This window comes from Miscanthus floridulus, chromosome 2 (assembly GCF_019320115.1).
Source record: "Miscanthus floridulus cultivar M001 chromosome 2, ASM1932011v1, whole genome shotgun sequence".
Classification (NCBI taxonomy): Eukaryota; Viridiplantae; Streptophyta; class Magnoliopsida; order Poales; family Poaceae; genus Miscanthus; species Miscanthus floridulus.
Genome location: NC_089581.1, coordinates 37471977 through 37492756, shown reverse-complemented (window position 1 = coordinate 37492756; position 20780 = coordinate 37471977). Strand labels below are relative to the sequence as shown.

Sequence of the window (20780 nt, the reverse complement as noted above, 5' to 3'; positions counted from 1 at the left end):
AACAGTCCATCCAAGCCTGGTTATTTATATCTATCTATCTATCTATCTATCATCAATACTAATATAAAAAGAGTGAAAAGGAAGCAACTTCGACTGATTTTGTTAAAACGGCTAAAGGCTTGTTTGGCTGCACTGTGAATTTGGATAAAAAATTAACTAGTTTTCCACCCCAATCCAACTCAATACATATGGATTGAGATGTATTAGAGTCCAGCCAAACAAGGCCTAAGCCGGTATTATCGACCTAGATCCAAATTGAAGTTGTATCTTGGCACGGTTTCTAGGGTTTTCGACCCCAATCGTAATAAATCGCAACCACAAAATGATTTTGGTCAACGTGGTTATGATGGTGCGTGGTAGGAGAGGGTGTTGACACCGTCAGTTACGAAAATCACTGGAAGTCGACAAGTATTTTTTTACTAGTGGCAGTATTTAACTTCACATGTGCAATTAACAACAAAAATAGAACCTTTTAGTAGCTTCCCACCATACAAACAAGAATTACACGAGGAACTCAATGCTGGTCACTAAGAGCTCGTCGAAATCACAAACGAGTAGTCAGCGACTGAAAGTATGAAATTACGCAGCATCAAAATCATCTGAAGGCTACGATTTCCTCCTTCAAACGTGTGATGAAGCCATCTACGCTCATTGTGGCCAGGTCAGCATTGTCTCTTACCCTAACGCAGATCTGCAGTACACAAGGGATCCACGTCAAACAGCAAGGAATCAAATCTATTTTGCGAGCATCAATATCAGAGGGTGATACTGGTACAGGGTGATACTGGTACAGGTACACGGCATGTCGAAGAAGAAAAAATGTTACGAGGTAAAGAGGACTTACATTTCCAGTCTCGGCCTCCTGTGCACCTACGACAAGAATGTAGTTGAATTGGGCTAGTTGGGCTTCCCGTACCTGCAAGATTTATTGAGAGGTCTCAGAGTTGGCTACATGCAATTCCTTCTTTTTTGATTGAAAATTTTGTATAAGGACACGCAAACAAATATAAGAACAAGAAATTAAAAGAAACGGTGCCAAAGCCTAAAAGAGCTTGGTAACTGGGAAGTACCTTCTTTTGTATTGTCCTGTCACTCGCGTCAATATCAACGTGAAAACCAGCTTCATGTAGAGTGGCAAGAACCTGGTATCAGAAACAAAAAGATCATCAGCACCATTATTAAATGAGCAAGGTCCAATTTTGTGTACAGCGCTAAAAGGGAACACATATAACATGAACCCATAAGGATATGTGTGGACTCATCAACCGACTCAAACTCAATAGATATTTGTTGTTTGAATTAGAGACAAAAACTAGGCAATTTCACATTGCTAACCGCAAAGAATCATCTAAAAATGTTTATTTGGATTAAACACTTAGTTCTAGGTGGCTCTGTGGGAGTCAATCTAAATGGGGAGGAGAGTAATTTCTTTAGACCAGGTAAGGGACTTAGACAGGGAGATCCTATCTCTCCTCTCTTGTTTAATCTAGTGGGTGATGTACTTACTAAGATGCTACAAAAAGGGGCAGAGGGGGATCATCAAAGGTAGCTGAGAACTTTAGGGAGGGTGGGATCATCTCATTGCAGTATGCAGATGACACCATCCTCTTTTCTAGAATTGAAGAGGGATATACTAAGAATCTCAAAGGAATTCTTATGTGGTTTGAACAGCTCTCAGGTATGAGAATCAATTTCCACAAGAGTGAGCTGATACCTTTAAATGTTGGTTTAGCATATCTTTTCTCCTGTCCTGTAGGTAAGCTACCTATTAAGTATCTAGGTGTCCCTTTACATTTTGACAAACTGAGTAGAGAGGACATCCAGCCTCAAATTGATAAGATGCTGAAAAAGATGGCTGGATGGAGAGGCAAACTTTTATCTTATGCAGGGAAGTTAGTTTTGATTAAAGCCTGCTTAGTTAGCATTCCTGTGTACCTTCGTTCATTTGTTAAGTTCCCTAAATGGGCTATTAGAATTCTACATACTCACTTAGCTAACTGTTTATGGGATGATGACCCCTCTGCTCATAAGTACCATTTAGCAAATTGGGAGAGTGTGAGTATGCTTAAGGATTATGGTGGTTTAGGAGTTCCTAATTTGAGAGATCTAAACATTTGCCTACTAGCTTCCTGGATTAAAAGGTATAATTTAGATGGTAACAAGTTATGTAAACAGTTCTTAGATTTCAAGTATAAGACTGATGAGCCAAATATTTTCTATATTTCCACTGCTGGTGCCTCTGAATTTTTTAAAGGAATGATGTGGGCTGCTTCTGCAGCCAAGATGGGCTATAGATGGAAAATAGGAGATGTTAAGTGTAAATTCTGGTAAGATAATTGGCTAGGTACTTCTAGTTTAGCCATACAGTACTGGGAGGTTTACATTCTGGTAAATGAGAAAGATGCTACAGTTGCCTCTATTTGGGATGGCAGTAATCTCAAATGTACTTTTAGAAGATGTTTTGACGCTAGGTTGCTTAATATTTGGAATGAAATTGTCCAACTTGCTTCCACTATTGCTTTTACTGAAGATGAAGATGCTTTAGTTTGGCAGTTTAATTCACAGGGTGAATACTCCTCCCAATCCCTATATAGAGTCATTAACTTTAGAGGTATTTCATGTAGAAGTTAAGTCCTGCTCCCAGTTATCACTTAGTTATCTGTGCTTAATTATGTTTCTGCTATTAAGGCCTTGGGCAGCACAAGTGACTGTGCAAGTACCCAGGCAGTTAGCTGTTTAGTTAATGCTCTAATGAGCCATCAATGTAATCAATGTGCTACTTATCTCCTATATATGAAAGAGCAGTCGCCTGGGTGTGTTATCCCTGGCTGATTAAAAACACTCTGTACCTCCAACAATTGGTACCAGAGCCTAGGTTAGACACCTCTCTCTCATCTTCTACTCGAGCCCCCTTCCCTGCTTTCTCATCCATGGCCTCGACATCTTCTGAGCGCCGAAGGAAGGCTGCCAAGGGCGTCAGCGATGCGGAGGACTCCTCTGGCCGGGCCGCGCGCTTGAAAGCTGCAGAGGAGGCAGCTGCGCAGGCGGTCCAGGCGGCGCGGCAGGCGGCGGCGGCTGCAGAGGAGGCGGCAAGGACCGCGCGGGTGCTGAGGGAGGAGATTGCAGCAGAGAAGGAAGAAGAGGAGCTGGAGTATGAAGAAGGAGAGGAGGAGGTCAAGAGCCCGCGCCGGAGGTCTCCATCTCCGCCAGTCCGCAGGCGTGGCCGCGGTGGCGGGCGTCGGGAGTCGCCTGTGTACGACAGGGTCGTATACAGGGACTCGGGCAGCGGCACGAACTGGCCGATGCTGTCCAAGACGAACTACCACGAATGGAGCCAAGAGATGAAACTGCGAATGCAGGCCCGCGATCTGTGGGACGCAGTTGAAGGAGAGCGGGTCTCGTTCCGCGACGACCGGCGGGCTATGGAGGCGATTGTCGCAGCGGTTCCCAAGGAGATGGGGATTCCGCTCATCGACAAGCGGACGGCGAAGGAGGCGTGGGACGCCATAGCTGCTGCGCGCATCGGCGTGGACAGGGTCCGCCGCGCGACGCTGCAACGCCTCCGCCGCGACTGGGAGAACATGAGTGTCAAGCCAGGAGAGAGCGTCGAAGATCTTGCCTTCCGCCTCTCAACTCTGCATCGACAGCTTGTCCTTCATGGTGATCAGGACATCGATGAGAGGCGTGTGGTGGAGAAGTATCTGCGTACAGTACCGTCGAAGTATGCGCAGATTGTGGTTGCTATTGAGCAGTTTCTGGACTTTGACATGCTCACGCTTGAGGAAGCCACTGGGAGGCTCAAGGCTGTTGATGACCGTGAAGAGCAAGCGCCTACCGAGCCAATCACCGTCGGCGGCAAGCTCATGTATACTGAGGAGCAATGGCGCGCACGCTGGAAGAAGGAGAAGAAGGGCGGCGGGGATGATTCTGCTGGCTCTAGTTCAAAGAATCAGCGCGGCGGCGGCCAAGGCGGCGGTGGTGGCCGCGGTCGCGGCGGCTGGCGAGGAAAGGGCCGTGGCGGCGGCCGCGATGGTGGACGCTGTGGCGATACCTGCCACAATTGTGGCCAGGAGGGCCACTGGGTAAGGGACTGCCCTCATCCACGCCGAGACAGAGATGGTGACCGTGATGGTGGCGGTGACCGCGGCGGCGGACGGGGCAGAGGCCGTCGTGGCAGCGGCCGCGGTGGCAATCAAGGCCAGCACGCTGGTTGCCGAGGGGGCGCAGGCGGCGGTGACGGCGGCCACAATGGCCGTGTGCAGTATGCAGAATGCGAGGATGATGGGGCTCTGTTTCTGGCGCATGGGCTCGTTGATCTTGATAAGTGCGCGCCGGCATACACCTATGCTGCTCAAGAGGTGAATCTGGAAGAACCAAAAGCCCGCGCCTTCCTTGGTGCCAATGGCGATGAAGAAAAGGCAGATGTGTGGTACCTTGATTCAGGAGCTACACACCATATGACTGGACGGCGTGAGCTCTTTTCTGACTTGAACACGGACGTGCGAGGCACGGTCCGATTTGGAGATGCGTCCAAGGTTGACATCAAAGGCATCGGTTCGATTGCTTTCGAAGGAAGAACTGGTGAGCATAGGGTGCTGCAGGGTGTGTACTATATACCAGCCCTGAAGAATTCCATTATCAGTCTGGGTCAGCTTGACGAGACTGGCTCCAAGGTGGAGATATATCACGACGTGTTACGTATCTGGGAACACACTGGCCGTTTGATTGCCAAGGTGAAGAGAGGGGCTAACAGATTGTACACACTCCAACTTCATGCAGCCCAGCCACTTTGTCTTGCAGCATGCAGAGGAGATGTAGCGTGGCAGTGGCATGAGAGGATGGGGCATTTGAATTTTGATGCACTCCGCAGACTTGGGAAGGAGGAGATGGCGCGCGGTGTCCCGGTTATTGACCATGTGGAGCAGGTGTGTGACACCTGTGTCACCACCAAAATGAGAAGGCGCCCGTTCCCAGCTGCAACACAGTACCGTGCCAAACAGCCCCTTGAGCTGGTGCACGGCGATCTTTGCGGACCAGTGACACCTGCAACACCTGGAGGGAATCGATATTTCCTGCTGCTCGTCGATGACGCTAGCCGTTTCATGTGGGCAGCACTCATACCAAGCAAGGATGCAGCAGCAGAAGCCATCAAGCGCATCAAACTGAGCGCAGAGGCGGAGAGTGGTCAGAAAATCAGGGTGCTTCGCACCGATAATGGAGGAGAATTCACAGTTGCTGATTTCGCTACCTACTGCGCAGAACAAGGCATTAAGAGGCACTTCAGTGCTCCCCACTCACCTCAGCAGAATGGGGTAGTTGAACGGCGCAATCAGTCAGTAGTGGCCATGGCAAGGGCACTGCTTAAGCAGAGGGGCCTGCCAGCTCGGTTTTGGGGGGAGGCTGTGATGACAGCAGTCCACATACTGAACCGATCACCGACACGTGCGTTGAAGGGGATCACCCCATATGAGGCCTGGCATGGACGTTCACCAACTCTGGGACACATGAAAGTGTTTGGGTGTGTGGCATACACAAGGAAGCTCAGTCAGCTGCGCAAACTTGATGACCGCGGCGAGGCCGGCGTGTTTATTGGTTATGCAGAAGGAGCTAAGGCATATAGGGTGTTTGAGCCTGTGAGCGGGCGTGTCAGGATCAGCCGTGATGTTGTATTTGATGAAGAACATGGCTGGGATTGGTCCTCGCCGGAATCTGGGCCATCAGCTGTGAACAGCAGTGAATTCACAGTTGAGTATATCTGGTCAGAGGAGGTGAGCGAACCAGCGCCGCCGTCGTCGCCTCTGCTCCCGGATTCACCAAGAACACCCGCACCAAACAGCCCAATTGGAGTTGAAGGAGCAGAGGGCTCCGCATCAACTCATCCTCAAGCTAATTCTGCTCCAGCGGCACTGGAAGTGTCACCACCGCCACCAAGTCCTCAGATTGAGCATGCCACGCCTCTGGAGGATGATGATGATCGACTGGATGCTTATCACGAGGATGAACCACTTCGCTACAGAACTGTCAGCAATATCATTGGCCAGCAGCCCACACCGCCACCTGCAACTCGCCTGTTCGCAGAGCTGCATCTAACGCACTCTGGCGAACCAACTTCGCATACTGAAGCCAAGAGAGATCCAGCGTGGTGCGCAGCAATGAAAGAAGAGCTGCGATCAGTAGAGAGAAACAAGACCTAGGAGCTTGTGAAGCCTCCTGCTGGTCACCGTCCAATCACCCTGAAGTGGGTGTTCAAATTGAAGAAGGACGAACACGGTAATGTTATCAAACACAAAGCCAGACTTGTCGCTCGTGGCTTTGTCCAGCAAGAAGGCGTGGATTATGATGATGCTTTCGCCCCTGTCGCACGCATGGAATCCGTTCGAGTCTTGTTGGCTCTGGCGGCACAGGAGGGCTGGTCTGTTCATCAGATGGACGTCAAGTCCGCATTTCTGAATGGAGACCTCAACGAGGAGGTATATGTGCATCAGCCGCCTGGCTTTGTTGTTGCTGGACAAGAAGACAAGGTGTATCGCTTGCGCAAAGCTCTGTATGGCCTACGGCAAGCACCAAGAGCATGGAATGCAAAGCTTGATTCAACATTGAAGAAGAAAGGTTTCAGACAAAGCAACCATGAAGCTGCAATCTATAGGCGAGGTTCTAGAAACTCTCTGTTGCTTGTCGGTGTGTATGTGGATGATTTGATCATCACAGGGGCCAAAGAGCAGGATGTTGAAAGCTTCAAGGCTGAAATGAAAGCAACATTTGAGATGAGCGACCTCGGGCTCTTAAGCTTCTATCTGGGCATTGAAGTACAGCAGAGCACCGATGGCATCACCCTTAGACAGACTCACTATGCCAAAAGGATACTGGAATTGGGTGGTATGGTGGACTGCAACCCAGCAGCCACTCCTATGGAGGAAAGGCTAAGATTGAGCAAGAAGAGTACAGCCAAGGAAGTTGATCCAACACAGTACAGGCAGCTGGTTGGAAGCCTGCGATATTTGGTTCATACTCGACCTGACTTGGCATTTGCAGTCGGGTTTGTGAGTAGATTTCTGGAGAGGCCCACCATAGAGCATCAGCAGGCAGTGAAGCGTATCCTTCGGTATGTGGCAGGCAGTCTGGAGTATGGCCTGCACTTCACCAAGGCATCCAGTGAAGCCAGATTCATTGGCTACTGTGACTCAGACTTGGCTGGAGATATTGACTCAAGCAAGAGCACTACAGGTTGTCTATTCTTCCTAGGCAACAATCTGGTCAGTTGGCAGTCCATTAAACAAAGAGTGGTTGCCTTATCTAGCTGTGAAGCAGAGTATGTTGCCATGACTACTGCTGCAACACAAGCTCTGTGGCTGTCCAGGTTACTTGCTGAATTGTTGGGAAAGAAAGTGGAAGTAGTAGAGCTGCGAGTGGATAACAAATCAGCAATAGCACTTGCAAAGAACCCTGTCTTTCATGACAGAAGCAAGCATATCAGAATCAAACAACACTTCATCAGAGATTGTGTTGAAGAAGGCAGCATCAAGACTGAGTTCGTCGCCACAAATGATCAACTGGCAGACATTCTGACTAAGGCCTTAGGCAAGGCCAAGTTTGAAGACATGAGAAGCAAGATTGGGATCATGAAGATCAAGGATGGGGGAAGCAGGTCTTAGGGGGAGAACTGTAGAAGTTAAGTCCTGCTCCCAGTTATCACTTAGTTATCTGTGCTTAATTATGTTTCTGCTATTAAGGCCTTGGGCAGCACAAGTGACTGTGCAAGTACCCAGGCAGTTAGCTGTTTAGTTAATGCTCTAATGAGCCATCAATGTAATCAATGTGCTACTTATCTCCTATATATGAAAGAGCAGTCGCCTGGGTGTGTTATCCCTGGCTGAGTAAAAACACTCTGTACCTCCAACATTTCACCTGTCTATACCCCTGCAGTGTGGGCCTTGAAAATACCTCCGACGGTTCATTTTTTCTTGTGGCTTTTGTCAAAAAATAAACTCCTTACTAGAGATAACTTAGCCATTTGAAGAAAAGTGAAGGATCCTTCTTGTTTGTTCTGCTCAGAGGCAGAATCCATCCAACATTTGTTCTTTGAGTGTGTGGTTGCTAAGCAAGTCTGGTTCTTCATGTCTGAGGTCTTAGATAGACGAGTTGGAATGGATTTTATTTCATTAGGCACTATGTGGTTGAGCAATAGAAGGTTCTTGGTAGCTAATATCTTTTGTGCTGCAGCCCAGTGGGGGCTTTGGAAGCTAAGGAACAACTTATGTTTTCAGGGTCTGTTGTGGAAGGATGGGCGTGTTCTGTTACTGAAGGTAGCAGCCATGCTGGAGAACTGGAGTGTCTTGTGCCCAAAGGAGTTTGTTCCGGACTTCTTAAGGCGCCTGGACAAGCTGAAGGATTTGGCTACAAGACCTCACAGGATGCCTGGCTTAACCAAGTGAGCAACAAGTGGGAACACCTCTTGTATCAGACTGGTGGTGATTGGAAGACTGGTCCGTTGCCGGAAGACGCCAGAGCTTTGCTGGTGGATGATATGGAGAAAGCAAATAGGGAGAAGAAGTGGGTCAGCTTTGAAAGGCTGAGTGATGCTTGGGGCATGTAGCCTGCTTGAGCTTTCTGGTTGTAGAATGCTAGCTCTGTTTTGTGTTTTATTCCTGCGAAGTGTGTTTCTGTTGTCGAATGATGTTTGAACGCTAAACTGATGGTCTTTGCAATATAAAGGCCGGGGTGATGCCCTTGAACTCTAAAAAAAGAATCATCTAAAAATACCACACAATTGGTGAGGAGCACGAAGTGGAATAACTCAACAGAAGTTTTTTTTTAATGTCAGCCACAACAGAGAACTATGAAGTCAAGTCAGTTTTTATAGACATAAGGACCATTTACCTGTTTCGCATATTCCACTGAACCAGAAGATACCGAGCAAACAATGGCTTGGCGAGGGCTTAGCCATAAGGGCCATTTACCATTGTAATGCTCCAAAAGAATGGCAAACATCCTTTCAACAGAACCTAGGATTGCCCTGTGTACCATCACAGGCCTTTCAATTTTGGCTTCATCCTCAGCAGAATAAGCCAGCTTGAACCGAATGGGCAGCTGAAAATCCAGCTGTAACAGATAATAATATAAGGTTAGATAAAATGATAAATGATTATCTTAATTATTTAATGACAGAATAACATTCAAGGGAACCTGTAAGGTTGCACACTGAAATTTCCTCTTAAGGGCGTCAAACACACCAATATCAATTTTTGGGCCATAGAAAGCACCATCCCCTTCATTAATCTGCATGAAGGCATCTATATAAGTCCTCTCAATACAAGGCAATGTCATGGGAAAATAATGTTGCAAAATGTGCATGCACTTTGTGATTTTAGTCAGAGCCAGTGCAGGTACTAACAATGACATGATAATTGAGTAAAAGCCCTTTTAACTGCACCAAAAATATTGAATATTGTGTACAAATGCAAATCTAGTCTAGCTCTAGTATGCATAATAAAGGCATGGAAACATCAAAGGAAAAAGGGCTATCACAGTCTTAGTGGAGGTACCTTCCACGGCTTCCCAAACTCATTCAAAGCTTCTGTCAATTGTTGCTCTGCTTTGTTCCAAGTATCAATTTCACCTAAATACTTCTCTGGTCTCTGGAAAAATGGCATCATGGTCAGGTTAGAGTATTAACTAAGAAACATCAAACTATCACAAGGTTATCAATATCCTTTGAAGCTCAGAGAATTCATTAAATCTTAGCATTTTGCCCCAAAGATATGAAAATGGGAAGTAGCAAGAATGCAAAAACAATGGAAGTTTGCAAGATCTTGTCATGAACTTTACCAACTCGAAGTTCAAAAAAAGCAAGAATGTATACTACATTATCTCAATATATTTCAGCGAGATAATAACAAGCAACTAGCAACCATGAACAAATATTAGTGCGACTGCCCAGATTTTATAATAATTCTGAAAAATATGTATGTGATAACATGCCCATAGCTACATAAATATCACATATTCAGTGGTGATCTTGTGATTCGAATTTATCAGAGGTTAGCACATAAGTATTAGTAAGAAAGTAAAAATAAAAAAGGATATATTAAAGCTGATTGTTAAGCAGTTCATCCTGCATATTAAAGCTGCAATTTACAGCTCCCAGATTGTCATCATTTCATGCCAAATGTTAAGCATATATTCTGGTTCCTATCAAGCAGAAATGCCATCAGTGTATAAAAGATAAAAAGAACAGAAGAATACCGTAGACAACTCCAACTCATATTTGAAGCCAAATATCTCGTAAACATAATTGATGAATTCCAAAACAGCCTTAACTTCATCCTTGATCTGCAACAAAAACAAACTTTTAACAAATGTAGGAGTACATCTACTGTCAGAGAAAAGGAAGAAACAGTAAACACACTATGTATGCAGGGTGCTGGTGTTATGCACTTAAGCATGTAAAAGTAATTATCATAACATCATACACTTGGAGTATGTAGATTATACAGTATAACGATTACTAATGGAAGTACAACACGATGCATTCTATTCTAGAGGATAGTAAAAAGCATGGTTTACACAATAAAACCTACTTGGTCTTCTCTGCAGAAGATATGAGCATCGTCCTGCCAGAGACGTAATAAAACATCGAAAAATTAGTATGGAGAGAAGAAAATTATTATTAAATATAACTGGACTGAAACAAACAACTCGCAGAATAGATGTCTTACCTGCTGGAATCTTCTAACACGTGTCAAGCCTGTAAGAGCGCCACTAAGCTCATTTCTATGAAGCACTCCAAAATCAGCCATGCGAAGAGGCAACTCTGTAGCAAAAGGTAAGCCAGCCATTACACATAAGGTTTGTCAAATCAACAAATGCACAGTAATGGTAGAAAATTAAGGGCCCCCCTCAAAAATGAAGATACTACAGAAGGATGACTGGAGCAGCATTAGTTAAGCTTAAATTGTTCATTTGGTTCCATTTGGAGTTAGTAGTGACAAAGCGCTGACATATGGGCTCCTTATGGATCCAATCAAGATTTGATCCAAGTTTGATTGGGGATAAGTATAAGAGGAGTTGGTTTGATTGCATACTGTTGTTACGCTTATCTTGTCTTGTCTACACGAGAGGTATGCGATGTCATCTGAAGGCAAGCTGTGAAAATTACCGAAAGTCCAAAAAAACAGCAGAAGTCTCCCCTATAATGTTCTATCTTGTGCAACAAAGTTCATGGTGTTTATAGTCGGACACAGACACACAGCAGTCGTGTTTGTTTCATGCACATAGCACATCTTACCCAAGGACCATCTAATGTGACATTAACATGATTTTGAGTATTTAATAAAATAGGCTCATACTTAATCTCTTCATAATTCTAGAGCTCAAGTGCTTTTATACCTAGAAAATTGTGCTTATTAACACATAAAAAATATGATTATAGACAAGCTCAGGTACCAAATGATGATGACACAAAGCACCAAAGATTAATAAAAAAGTGCTGAACAACAAGGAAATAGACAGAGCATTATATTTGCCACGAAACCACAGTTCAGAAAGTAAGAAGCTTTAAGCCATGAGGGATATGGGACTAGGGCCATGGCCCTAGGTGTTAGAGTACGTCAGGGGCCTATTGGGCCTGGGTTGGCTGTATAGCCCATTAGTGTTAGGGTTAATTAGAGATAAGGGTCGTTTACTTAAGGGTCAAGTAAGCCTGGCTTGGGAGTCAAGTAAACCTCTCTATATAAGGAGAGGAGATGTATCAATCTAATCGAGCAAGAATTAAGAAGGAAATCCCTTCCCTCTTGCCCGGCTGTGGGCAAGGCCCCCGGCCGGCCTCCAGCCACCCTCGCGTGAACAGTGCCCGCGGGTACTGTAGCATCCGTAGCTCCCTCAGCTCTCTCTCCCTCTCAATCCTAGCAGCCACATAACACTAGGCGTGGCCCACAAATTGGCTTGCCCATTGAAAGCTTATGGCCAAATCCATGTGGCCCTAGGCATGGCCCAGTGAACCTCCCAGCCCAGCAAGACAGCAGCCTGCCAGCTCGTGTTTGGCCTACCTGCAGCCTCTCCTCTTGATGTTTGACCTCTCCGCTCACTCTTTCCTACCTTGGCGCAAGCAGCGCTCACATGCAGGCGACTGCCTCCCTCCCTACTCCACAATGTGAACCCCAAGCGCAATCATTGGCATGGCTAAATTGGGCGGCGGCAGCATGGCCAAATTAGCCAAATGGGGATGACTGGCAAGCGATGGCACTGCCAAATCAATTAACGAGCAAGCCAAAGAGATGCAGGAAAGCAGTTAGCAGAGGCTGGATGCAGGAATGGGAGCATAATTAGACGCCTGTGTGCAGAGCGCTATGCTTGTGCCATTGTGTACATGGACAACAGCCGGCCAACGTCGGAGAGCATGGCAGCAGCCAGCACTCAAGCAGGTAATAGAATTCCCCATTCCCAAATATCTATTGAAGTCCCCGTTCCTGTGGTCATGCCGGTTGTGAGCACAGCAGTTAGGACTAGCTCCAGCCGTGAAGAGGGAGATCAGCCTCACAATATAAGGTTCTACCATCTAGATAGTGGCTAGATTGTGTCTTTGTACAAATCTTCAAGATGTCAGTGACTTAATGCCCAATTGATCACTGGTCAGCAGTAGTTTGCTGAAGCATACTTGTTTCATTTTAGTCTCTAAGTCAAATTCGTTGAGAGAAAAAAACATCTCTCGTTTGCATTTGTTTACAAGCTTCTTAAAATGGTGCTGTGTTACTACCATTTGCAGTTACAAGTGTTGATAAAATATTTTCAGCAGCGCATTTTGAGAACAAGCTAAGAAATAGTATAGGAAATCAATATTTGAATGATTCTTAGCTATATATATCTATCAAAAAGAAATTTATTCTTTTTCTATAAGTTAGTGATAGTAAAGCCACAACCTCTTGTTTACGAAAGAACCCTCATCCAATTAACTTGTAGTATCCATTTTTAGTTTGAAAAGGTTATGAACCATTATCTTGCATAGATTAAAGAACTATTTAGTTCTTTTATGAATGTTTTTCATTAATGGCAAAATATTTGGCTCTTATGTGTTTTGTACACCAAATGTGAAGTCGTTGACTATGGGTAAATGGGCCTGGTATGAGTTGCTTAGGCGCTTAGATAGTGGCCCTAGGCATGGAGATTTATCAGTTCGCAACTACTTTAAGCTATTATTGTGAAAGCAGAAAGGTTCACTTAAAATAAAGCAATTTATAATACAATGATTAGGATGAGAACTCACCTCTGTATGACCGAACCCTATTAGCAAACATTAGACAGTGGCCTGGACAATTCATTGGCTTAAGTCCAAATTCCTGTTTCTCAATCTGCACAAGAATTGATCCAACAAGCACTCAGCAGATGTTGTAACTCACTGATGAGTCTATGACACACGTAATGTACAATAAACTGACATAGATTCTGCTGCATAATCTATGGATGCACATACCTCAAAAACAAACATGTTCTCCTTGTAGTTTGCAGCGTGTCCAGAAGTTTCCCAGAGTTGCATATTGTACATATTTGGGCTCAACACCTATAAGATAGGCATAAAGAACAAAAACAGTGGAATTGAACAGATGTCTATAATCTAACTGAGTAAGTAATAACAAACTAATATAAACCTCTTGGTATCCTCTAATTCTGTACTGTTGCCGCATGAAGTCCATCAGTTTGTTATATATCCTAGCACCATGTGGAAGGAAGAAGCAGCTTCCAGGACTGCACAATTGTAAATACAATCAGCAATTCACCATTAACCAGAGATGTCGCAATGGGATATGAAAGCAAGAAAAGAAAGAAACATAAACGAGTTCTATGTACCTAAGTTCATGGAAAAAGAAGAGTTCCTGTGCTTTCCCTAGTATCCTATGATCACGTTTCTTAGCTTCCTCTAGAAAATGTTTATATTCCTGCAAAGTGTCATGTAATAAACATAGACGCAAAAGATGAGAATAATAACAAAAGAAAATGCAAGCATATCATTCAGGGACGGTCGGAGATAACACAGATCTGAAAGGCATGGCCTGTCTTGATATTCATAATTACTACAGTTACCTGAACTTATCAGTGCCTCAGAGACTAACTCAATTAAAGTTTCACACGATTACCATGCAGCGTGTTGTGCAAATTATCCGTAACCCCATAACCCATGTTAACCAACAGGTTCCGAAAAACACAAGGAGAACTTAGACACGGTTTCAAGGTATTCATTCAGAGAAAAGTGTATCATGTATGAAACTTTCTGCCAAAAGTCAGATGCAGCACATGAATCATGAACAAATAATTTATGCTAGTATCTAAAGTGCAAATATAAAAGACATGATCAGCAGGGTTATATATTAGTAAACAGATTGTCCATGTCATTAGTGATAGCAACATAAGCAGAAATTCAATTCTATACCGTGAGACGTCGAGAATCAGGGAAAGAAATTCCATATACTCTCTGCAGGCTTTCGCGGTCTACTTTTCCTCTCCAATATGATGATGAAGCCTGAATATTTACATGTGTGTATACATATGAAATAGCCAGTTCCACTAAAAAGAGAACCAGAAGAATAGTGCACAATCAAAGAATCATTACCTTCAGACAAGCGAAAGCTTTGACGAAGGAAGTATTTGGGATGTGTGGCCCACGGCATAGGTCAACTAATGGACCACACCTGTATACTGTAATGGTCTTGTCCTCGGGCAACTCATTAATGATTTCAACCTGAACATATAATCCATTTTTTTGTAAGAATGGATGGAAGTCATATATATATTTAACATAAGCAGCAAAATAATATAGAGGAATGAAACAAACAAGACAGGAGCAAGGAAGGTTGCCTTGAATTCATTTTCAGCAAACATTTCAAGAGCTTCTGCCCTGCTGACCTCGATGCGTTCAAATGGTTGCTTTTCCTGCACCAAATGATTTAACCATCTATAAGAACACAATGTTTCTAGCTAGAGTGCTTCACTGATGCCACAAAAACAATGCAAGACATGGATACATTATTAGCAATTTCAAAATTCTGAATCACCGCATGTACTTTGTGACCCACATATAATGCATTGAAATAAGCCATCCAGGTAGATAGTGCCCACAAAACAAGTTTAACATAATCTTAAATGAAATGAGTTAAAATTTAAAGCATACCGCAACAGCCTTTTTAGCTTGGCTTTCAATGATACCAAAGTGCTCCTCGTTCAATGTTTGATCATTGTAGTAAGCATCATAGTAGAAACCCTTAGCATGTCAAGTGGAAACATTTTAGAAAACAGTTTAACAACAGATAAGATGGTTACATTAAATTCATTAAGCTTTAAGTTGATGATCTTCGGATCATTTTCATACCTCCCCTCTTGTGGTGCAAGGCCCAATACACAGCTTGCAGCCATATGCTCTCTCAATAGACTGCAAATTTACATGAAAAAATGAATTGTCACATACAAATACTGAAACTCATTGAATAACAAAATAGTATGAAAAGGTATGACGATGTTTTAAATAAAAAACATGCTCAAAGACATGAACAAGCGAAATGCCAACTCACTTCTCCAAGAATATGAGCACTCGAGTGCCAGAAGGTGTCACGGCCTTCATTGGTATCAAACTTGAACATTTGCAATTTACAGTCACTTTCGAGTGGCCTCCCCATATCCCAGAGTGTTTCGTCCACTTGAGCTATCAAACAACTAGCTGCAAATCCACTTGATATCTCCTTAGCAATATCCATTGGGGTTGTGATCCATTTCTTCCCTTCCTTGATAGCGCCATCAGGCAAAGTTACCCTGAAGGACATGGAACAATGGTTCAGAGTGAGAATCCATAAGCGTTATCAAGCAAGCAAACAACAGCTACAGCGACATGACCCCAAACAAAGGTTCAGAGTGAGAATCCATCAGCGTTATCAAGCAAGCAAACAACAGTTGGTACAGCAAAAACTTCGAACAGTCAGCAGTTCAATCTCATGGTGCCATATGAATTTCATAAGCTAAACTTAAATGTGGATTATGATTCACCTGCATGACTCTAATTCGAGAATAACCCCAAAAGCGGATCGTTAAGCACTCACTTGATAACTTCGCCACCTATATTCAGCCGCTCGACGGCCTGCCTTGCCTGGATCTCCTCGAACAAGCGAATCCTCTTCTGTGTGACCGCCTCTAGGTAGGAGTCGTCGCGAGCGACCAGGACCGAATCCGCGGCGGGGGCCTTGGCCTTCCCCTTGCCCTTTCCCCTCGCGTCCTTACCAGCAGAGGAGCCCTCACCCATCGCGTCGGCGGCGAAGTGATGGAGGAAGAGGCGGGCAGGGTGGAGATACGGTTTGACGAGGACGCGGGAGGCGGGCTGCCGGACGAGGACGAGCGAGAGGCCTCGACGGAGGCACTGTAGCATTAAGCGTAAGCGGCGGCGTCGCGGGGTATGGCGCTTGCCGGTCGCCCCTAGGGTTTTGTTTTTACTTTACGGGTTTACGGGCCTGTTCTATAATCCATAGCAACGATACAGCAGCCGGCTTTTAAGGTATTATTTACATATTTATCAATAATGTGAGTAATATAAAAAGTACCATGTCAGTGACACAGTGTAAGATGTCATCCGTAACCATGGTAATATGTAAATACCCCGCTTTTAAGACTATCTCCAAAAAGATCACCGAAAATACGCCACCTTTGGGTCATACACAGTGAAAGCATCCCCACCCAAAACCTATCTTTCTCCAACACCGAAGAGAACGTAATCCCCTCCCCGTAGACCTCGGCGAACCGGCGCACGGCGTCATGCATGGGGAAGGAGCTCGCGCTGGCCATGGGAAGAGCTCGCACCGGGCAAGGGGAAGGAGCTCGCGCGCCGTCGGACTTGGGGAAGGAGCTCACGCCGCCGCTGGGAAGGACCTCGTGCGCCGCCGGGAAGGAGCCGTACCTACGCGCGCCGCCGGGAAGAAGCAGCGGCCGGTGAGGGAGCAGAGGCCCACACGCCGCCGGGGAGGGGAGGAGCCGGACCTTGCGCAGCCGGATCTGGGACCTCGCGCGGCCGGTGACGGGGCGGCGGAGCTCGGCCGCCCGCCTGCGAACCCGCGCGACCTCCCCTTCCTGGCACGCCAGCTGGAGATGCGTCATGGAGAGAGAACGACCCTTTTTTGGGTTCCCTCTCTCTTCGTAGGCAAAATAGGTAGCTGCTTTGCGTAGTCCGTTGGATGTATTTTTCTACTGTGCATCATGCATTTTGGGTCTGGATACCCTTATGCATAGGCTGTTGGAGACAGTCTAATACTAGCCGAACAAGCCCTTCGAGACCAAACCATACCCGTTTGGATCCTTTCCTTTTAGGAAAAATAAAACTACTTTATTTATGAATGGACAAGCTATTTGACTTAAAATTTATCGAACTTTTCAAAATTTAGATATAGCCTTTTCTTAAATTCATAAAGACGAGGGATATAAGGTGGTGTTTGGTTGCCCCTCCTAAATTTTAGTCGTCGTCCCATCGAATGTTTGGACACATGCATGGAGTATTAAATATAGACTAATTACGAAACTAATTGCATAGTTTGCGACTAATTTACGAGACGAATCTTTTAAGCCTAATTAGTTCATGATTTGACAATGTGGTGCTACTGTAAACATGTGCTAATGGCGGAGTAATTAGACTTAAAAATTGAGAGAATTCCTTATTTGACACCAGACAAATGACTCGTTTCTTTTTTAGTCCTAAAAAAAATTTGTTCCCTATTTGACACCGAGTTCAACTTTCGTTTCTTATATAACACTCCGTTGGATTTTCCGTCCGTGGACCGTTAACTGCCATGTGAAAAAAGACGATTTTGCCCCTATGGGCCCCACCACCCTTCTCCCTCCTCTTCTCCCTTCTCCCTCCTCTGCTTGGCCGCCGCGCTGCCGCTGGCCTCGCCCATGAGGCCGATGACCATCCCGGCGACACCGCGGGAGCTGAGGCCCGAGGCCGTCACGCACTGGCGCATCGGCGGACCGCACAACGACGGGTCGTTGCCTAGGACGGAGTCCGCCGTGAAGCGGGAGCCCGCGAAGGCCGAGGGCAGCTGGCCGGAGAAGTTGTTGTAGGAGACGTTGAGCGCCTGGAGCTGCTGCTAGGTCGCCATCCCGGCAAAGGCCTCCGGTATGAGCCCCTCCAAGCGGTTGGCGCCGAGGTCGAGGCGCTGGAGGCCTCGGAACGCGGTGAGGAACGCAGGGAAGCCACCGGAGAAGCGGTTGGCGCCGAGGTCAAGGACTTTATTTAACGGTTGATAGTCAACACATAACCTTAAGGTTTGGTCCTTCTTCTTCACGAAGATTGCAGGACATCCCCAAGGTAATAAACTGGGTTGAATGAAACCCTTGTCTAACAACTATTGTAGTTACATTTTTAATTCTGCTAGTTCTTTAGGTGGCATCCTATATGCTCTTACTGGTGCTGTTCCTGGTTTCAGATCAATTCTGAACTCTACGTCTCGGTCTGGTGGCAGACCCGGCAGATCATCGGGAAAGACATTCGTAAACTCACATACCACTATTAAGGGGATTTATTATGCAATGTGCTTAAGCATGATGCATGAATCGATCTTACGAATCTAGGTACAAAAGATTTTATATAATCATAAGTACTAGATTTTTAATACATAGGACAAACCTAATCATATTATCCGCCACAAACTTTCAAATAAGACAAGATTGAGGCTAGATCAAAGGTAAGAAGAAAGAAATTTGAACTTTAAAATATCAAGTTTAATTTCTTTGATCCAAATCAATTTGAAGGTTTTCCAAAGTAACCTACAATGATCTTAGATGGAAACTGCTCTGATACCAGCTGTGGCAGAACCTCCTAAGGAATCGGGCCCACATGCACCTATCATTGTCTTAACAAACCTCGGATAGCGTACACGAGTTCCCAACAACTCAATAGGTCTGTCAGGTGTCCTCGAGAAACCCGAATCATCCACGATTCTCTTTTCAAACAGGATCCCAATCACAGTCATTGCAAATTACAACAGTTTATTCAAATATATACCAGAGTAAAAGATAGCGGAAGTCTTAAGATAACATAGTTACAAACCAGTTGTTTTCAAACTTACAATACCATAAGTGTCATACAACCATAGTAGCGGGATAATATTACATTAACATTATTTATCATACAAACTAGTGCCTTGTCCAAAGGCCATTCATCACTCCTCATCGTTATTGACTTCAAACACAGACATGCAGCAGGGACCAAAACAAGCCTGCGCATGCGACTCACCTACAATAAGGGTTAACAAACCCTGAGTACAAAGGTACTCAACAAGACTAACTCGACGTAAAAGGGAGTGAAGGACTTTAGAGATGCAGGTGTTGGGTCAAGGTAAGGATGTAGCAAGATTCAAAAGTTCTTTGCCAAAAGCTTACTATTCTTAATTCTATTTTCAAGTTTTACCCCTAAGTACTTTAGTTCATTATCTCAAACTAAGTGTTCATATCCCATGTTCCATTCCTTCTCATTCTTTTCCTTTTTCTCATGTTTTAGTAATTCACCAGTCCTGCATTGCTTCTGTAATGAATCGAGTCTCCATATCCGCGGAGCACCGGCAATTCGAATTGATCAAGTCTCAGCTGGGGATTCCTTATCACACGACATATGTAGAACTTAATCTTGCATATATCAACCTCGCTACCGGATCCTCCTATACTAAGCCGTCTCCACGCCACCCGAGAGCACAGCACACCTCAAATCCGGCCACATTCCAGCCACGAGGGTACACGCTACTCCCGCCATCTCTCCACTCTCAGTGCGTGGGCATTCGTCTTAGTATCGGATTAGCCGAAGTAGGCTTACCGGGGTATGTGACCAGTACTACAAAGTGTCTCGTTCAGAAGATCCATAATGAGTGGCCTTTAAGCGACATAGTCGGCAACGTTACCCAACATTCAAGATAAGTCACCCGACTAGTCTCTAGTTCATTCTACCTTCTTTCTTTCTTTGGCCAGTATGCCATCTTTGATTGTATCAAAACTTTTTCTTTGAAAGCCTACCATAAAGCATATTAAGCATTCTACGCCTTTGTAAAAAAAACATCTTCAAGGATGGTAAACAATTAACAAGGTAGGCAATGCATCAAGTAGGTACATTTGAATTAAACAATTTAATGCAATAGGTAACATAGGTGATAAACTTTTCAAAGTAAACAAGGTAATGGTTTAATGCATAAACCGGGGCTTGCCTTCGTTGACGATCTCAGGTTCCGGATCCGTACCACAAATATCGAATCCCGTGACAACCGGGGATTCTTCCAGAACTTGCTCAGCTAGAATTGTTTCACTCTCGGGTTCTACACGAAATAATAGCATATGCTTCAACATGATGATAATGTAAACATGATGCTTTCATGGTGCATGGAATATAACAACACCTTGAATACAACTTTCCTCCATGGTACAGTTACAAGCCAAACTAACCAAACCATATTCATAATGGATGCGACCACTCCAGCACCGACCACTTCGGTGAGCTCTTCGACCACTTCGGTGAACTCTCCGACCACTACGGTGAACTCTCCGACCACTACGGTGAACTCTCAGACCACTACGGTGAACTCTCCGACCACTATGGTGAACTCTCCGACCACTACGGTAAACTCTCCGACCCTATGGTGAACTCTCCGACCACACTAATCTTGAAACCCTACTGGTCACAAAACATGACCAAAACAAGATCAAGCACTAATCTAACACTTAGGGTTTGTTTTTATTTATTTTTGAATTAATTTGGAAATAAGCCCAAAAATGAA

General features: G+C 44.9%; 1 protein-coding gene across 1 annotated transcript; it reads right to left on the bottom strand.

Moving 5' to 3' along the window:
* Positions 1 to 382: 382 nt before the first annotated feature.
* On the bottom strand, positions 383 to 16478 carry LOC136522002 (threonine--tRNA ligase, mitochondrial 1-like). The gene is made up of 20 exons (XM_066515786.1): positions 16077 to 16478; positions 15555 to 15792; positions 15356 to 15415; positions 15158 to 15247; positions 14845 to 14919; positions 14600 to 14728; positions 14420 to 14509; positions 13840 to 13928; positions 13641 to 13737; positions 13466 to 13552; positions 13259 to 13343; positions 10716 to 10810; positions 10578 to 10610; positions 10243 to 10329; positions 9543 to 9635; positions 9184 to 9276; positions 8878 to 9099; positions 1071 to 1142; positions 845 to 916; positions 383 to 691 (listed from the first exon to the last, which is right to left on the bottom strand). The coding sequence occupies exons 1-20, from the start codon at positions 16397 to 16399 to the stop codon at positions 596 to 598; spliced, it is 2226 nt and encodes a 741-aa protein (XP_066371883.1). The 5' UTR covers positions 16400 to 16478; the 3' UTR covers positions 383 to 595.
* Between the last annotated feature and the right edge of the window lie 4302 nt (positions 16479 to 20780).

Excerpts from the sequence above, each read along its gene's own strand:
- LOC136522002 (XM_066515786.1), bottom strand. The coding sequence starts at position 16,399 with ATGCTACAGTGCCTCCGTCGAGGCCTCTCGCTCGTCCTCGTCCGGCAG. Across the intron at positions 15,248-15,355 it reads CTTGCACCACAAGAGGGGAG|GGTTTCTACTATGATGCTTA; the intron begins GTATGAAAATGA and ends TGACATGCTAAG. Across the intron at positions 14,510-14,599 it reads AAGCTTTCGCTTGTCTGAAG|GCTTCATCATCATATTGGAG; the intron begins GTAATGATTCTT and ends GTAAATATTCAG.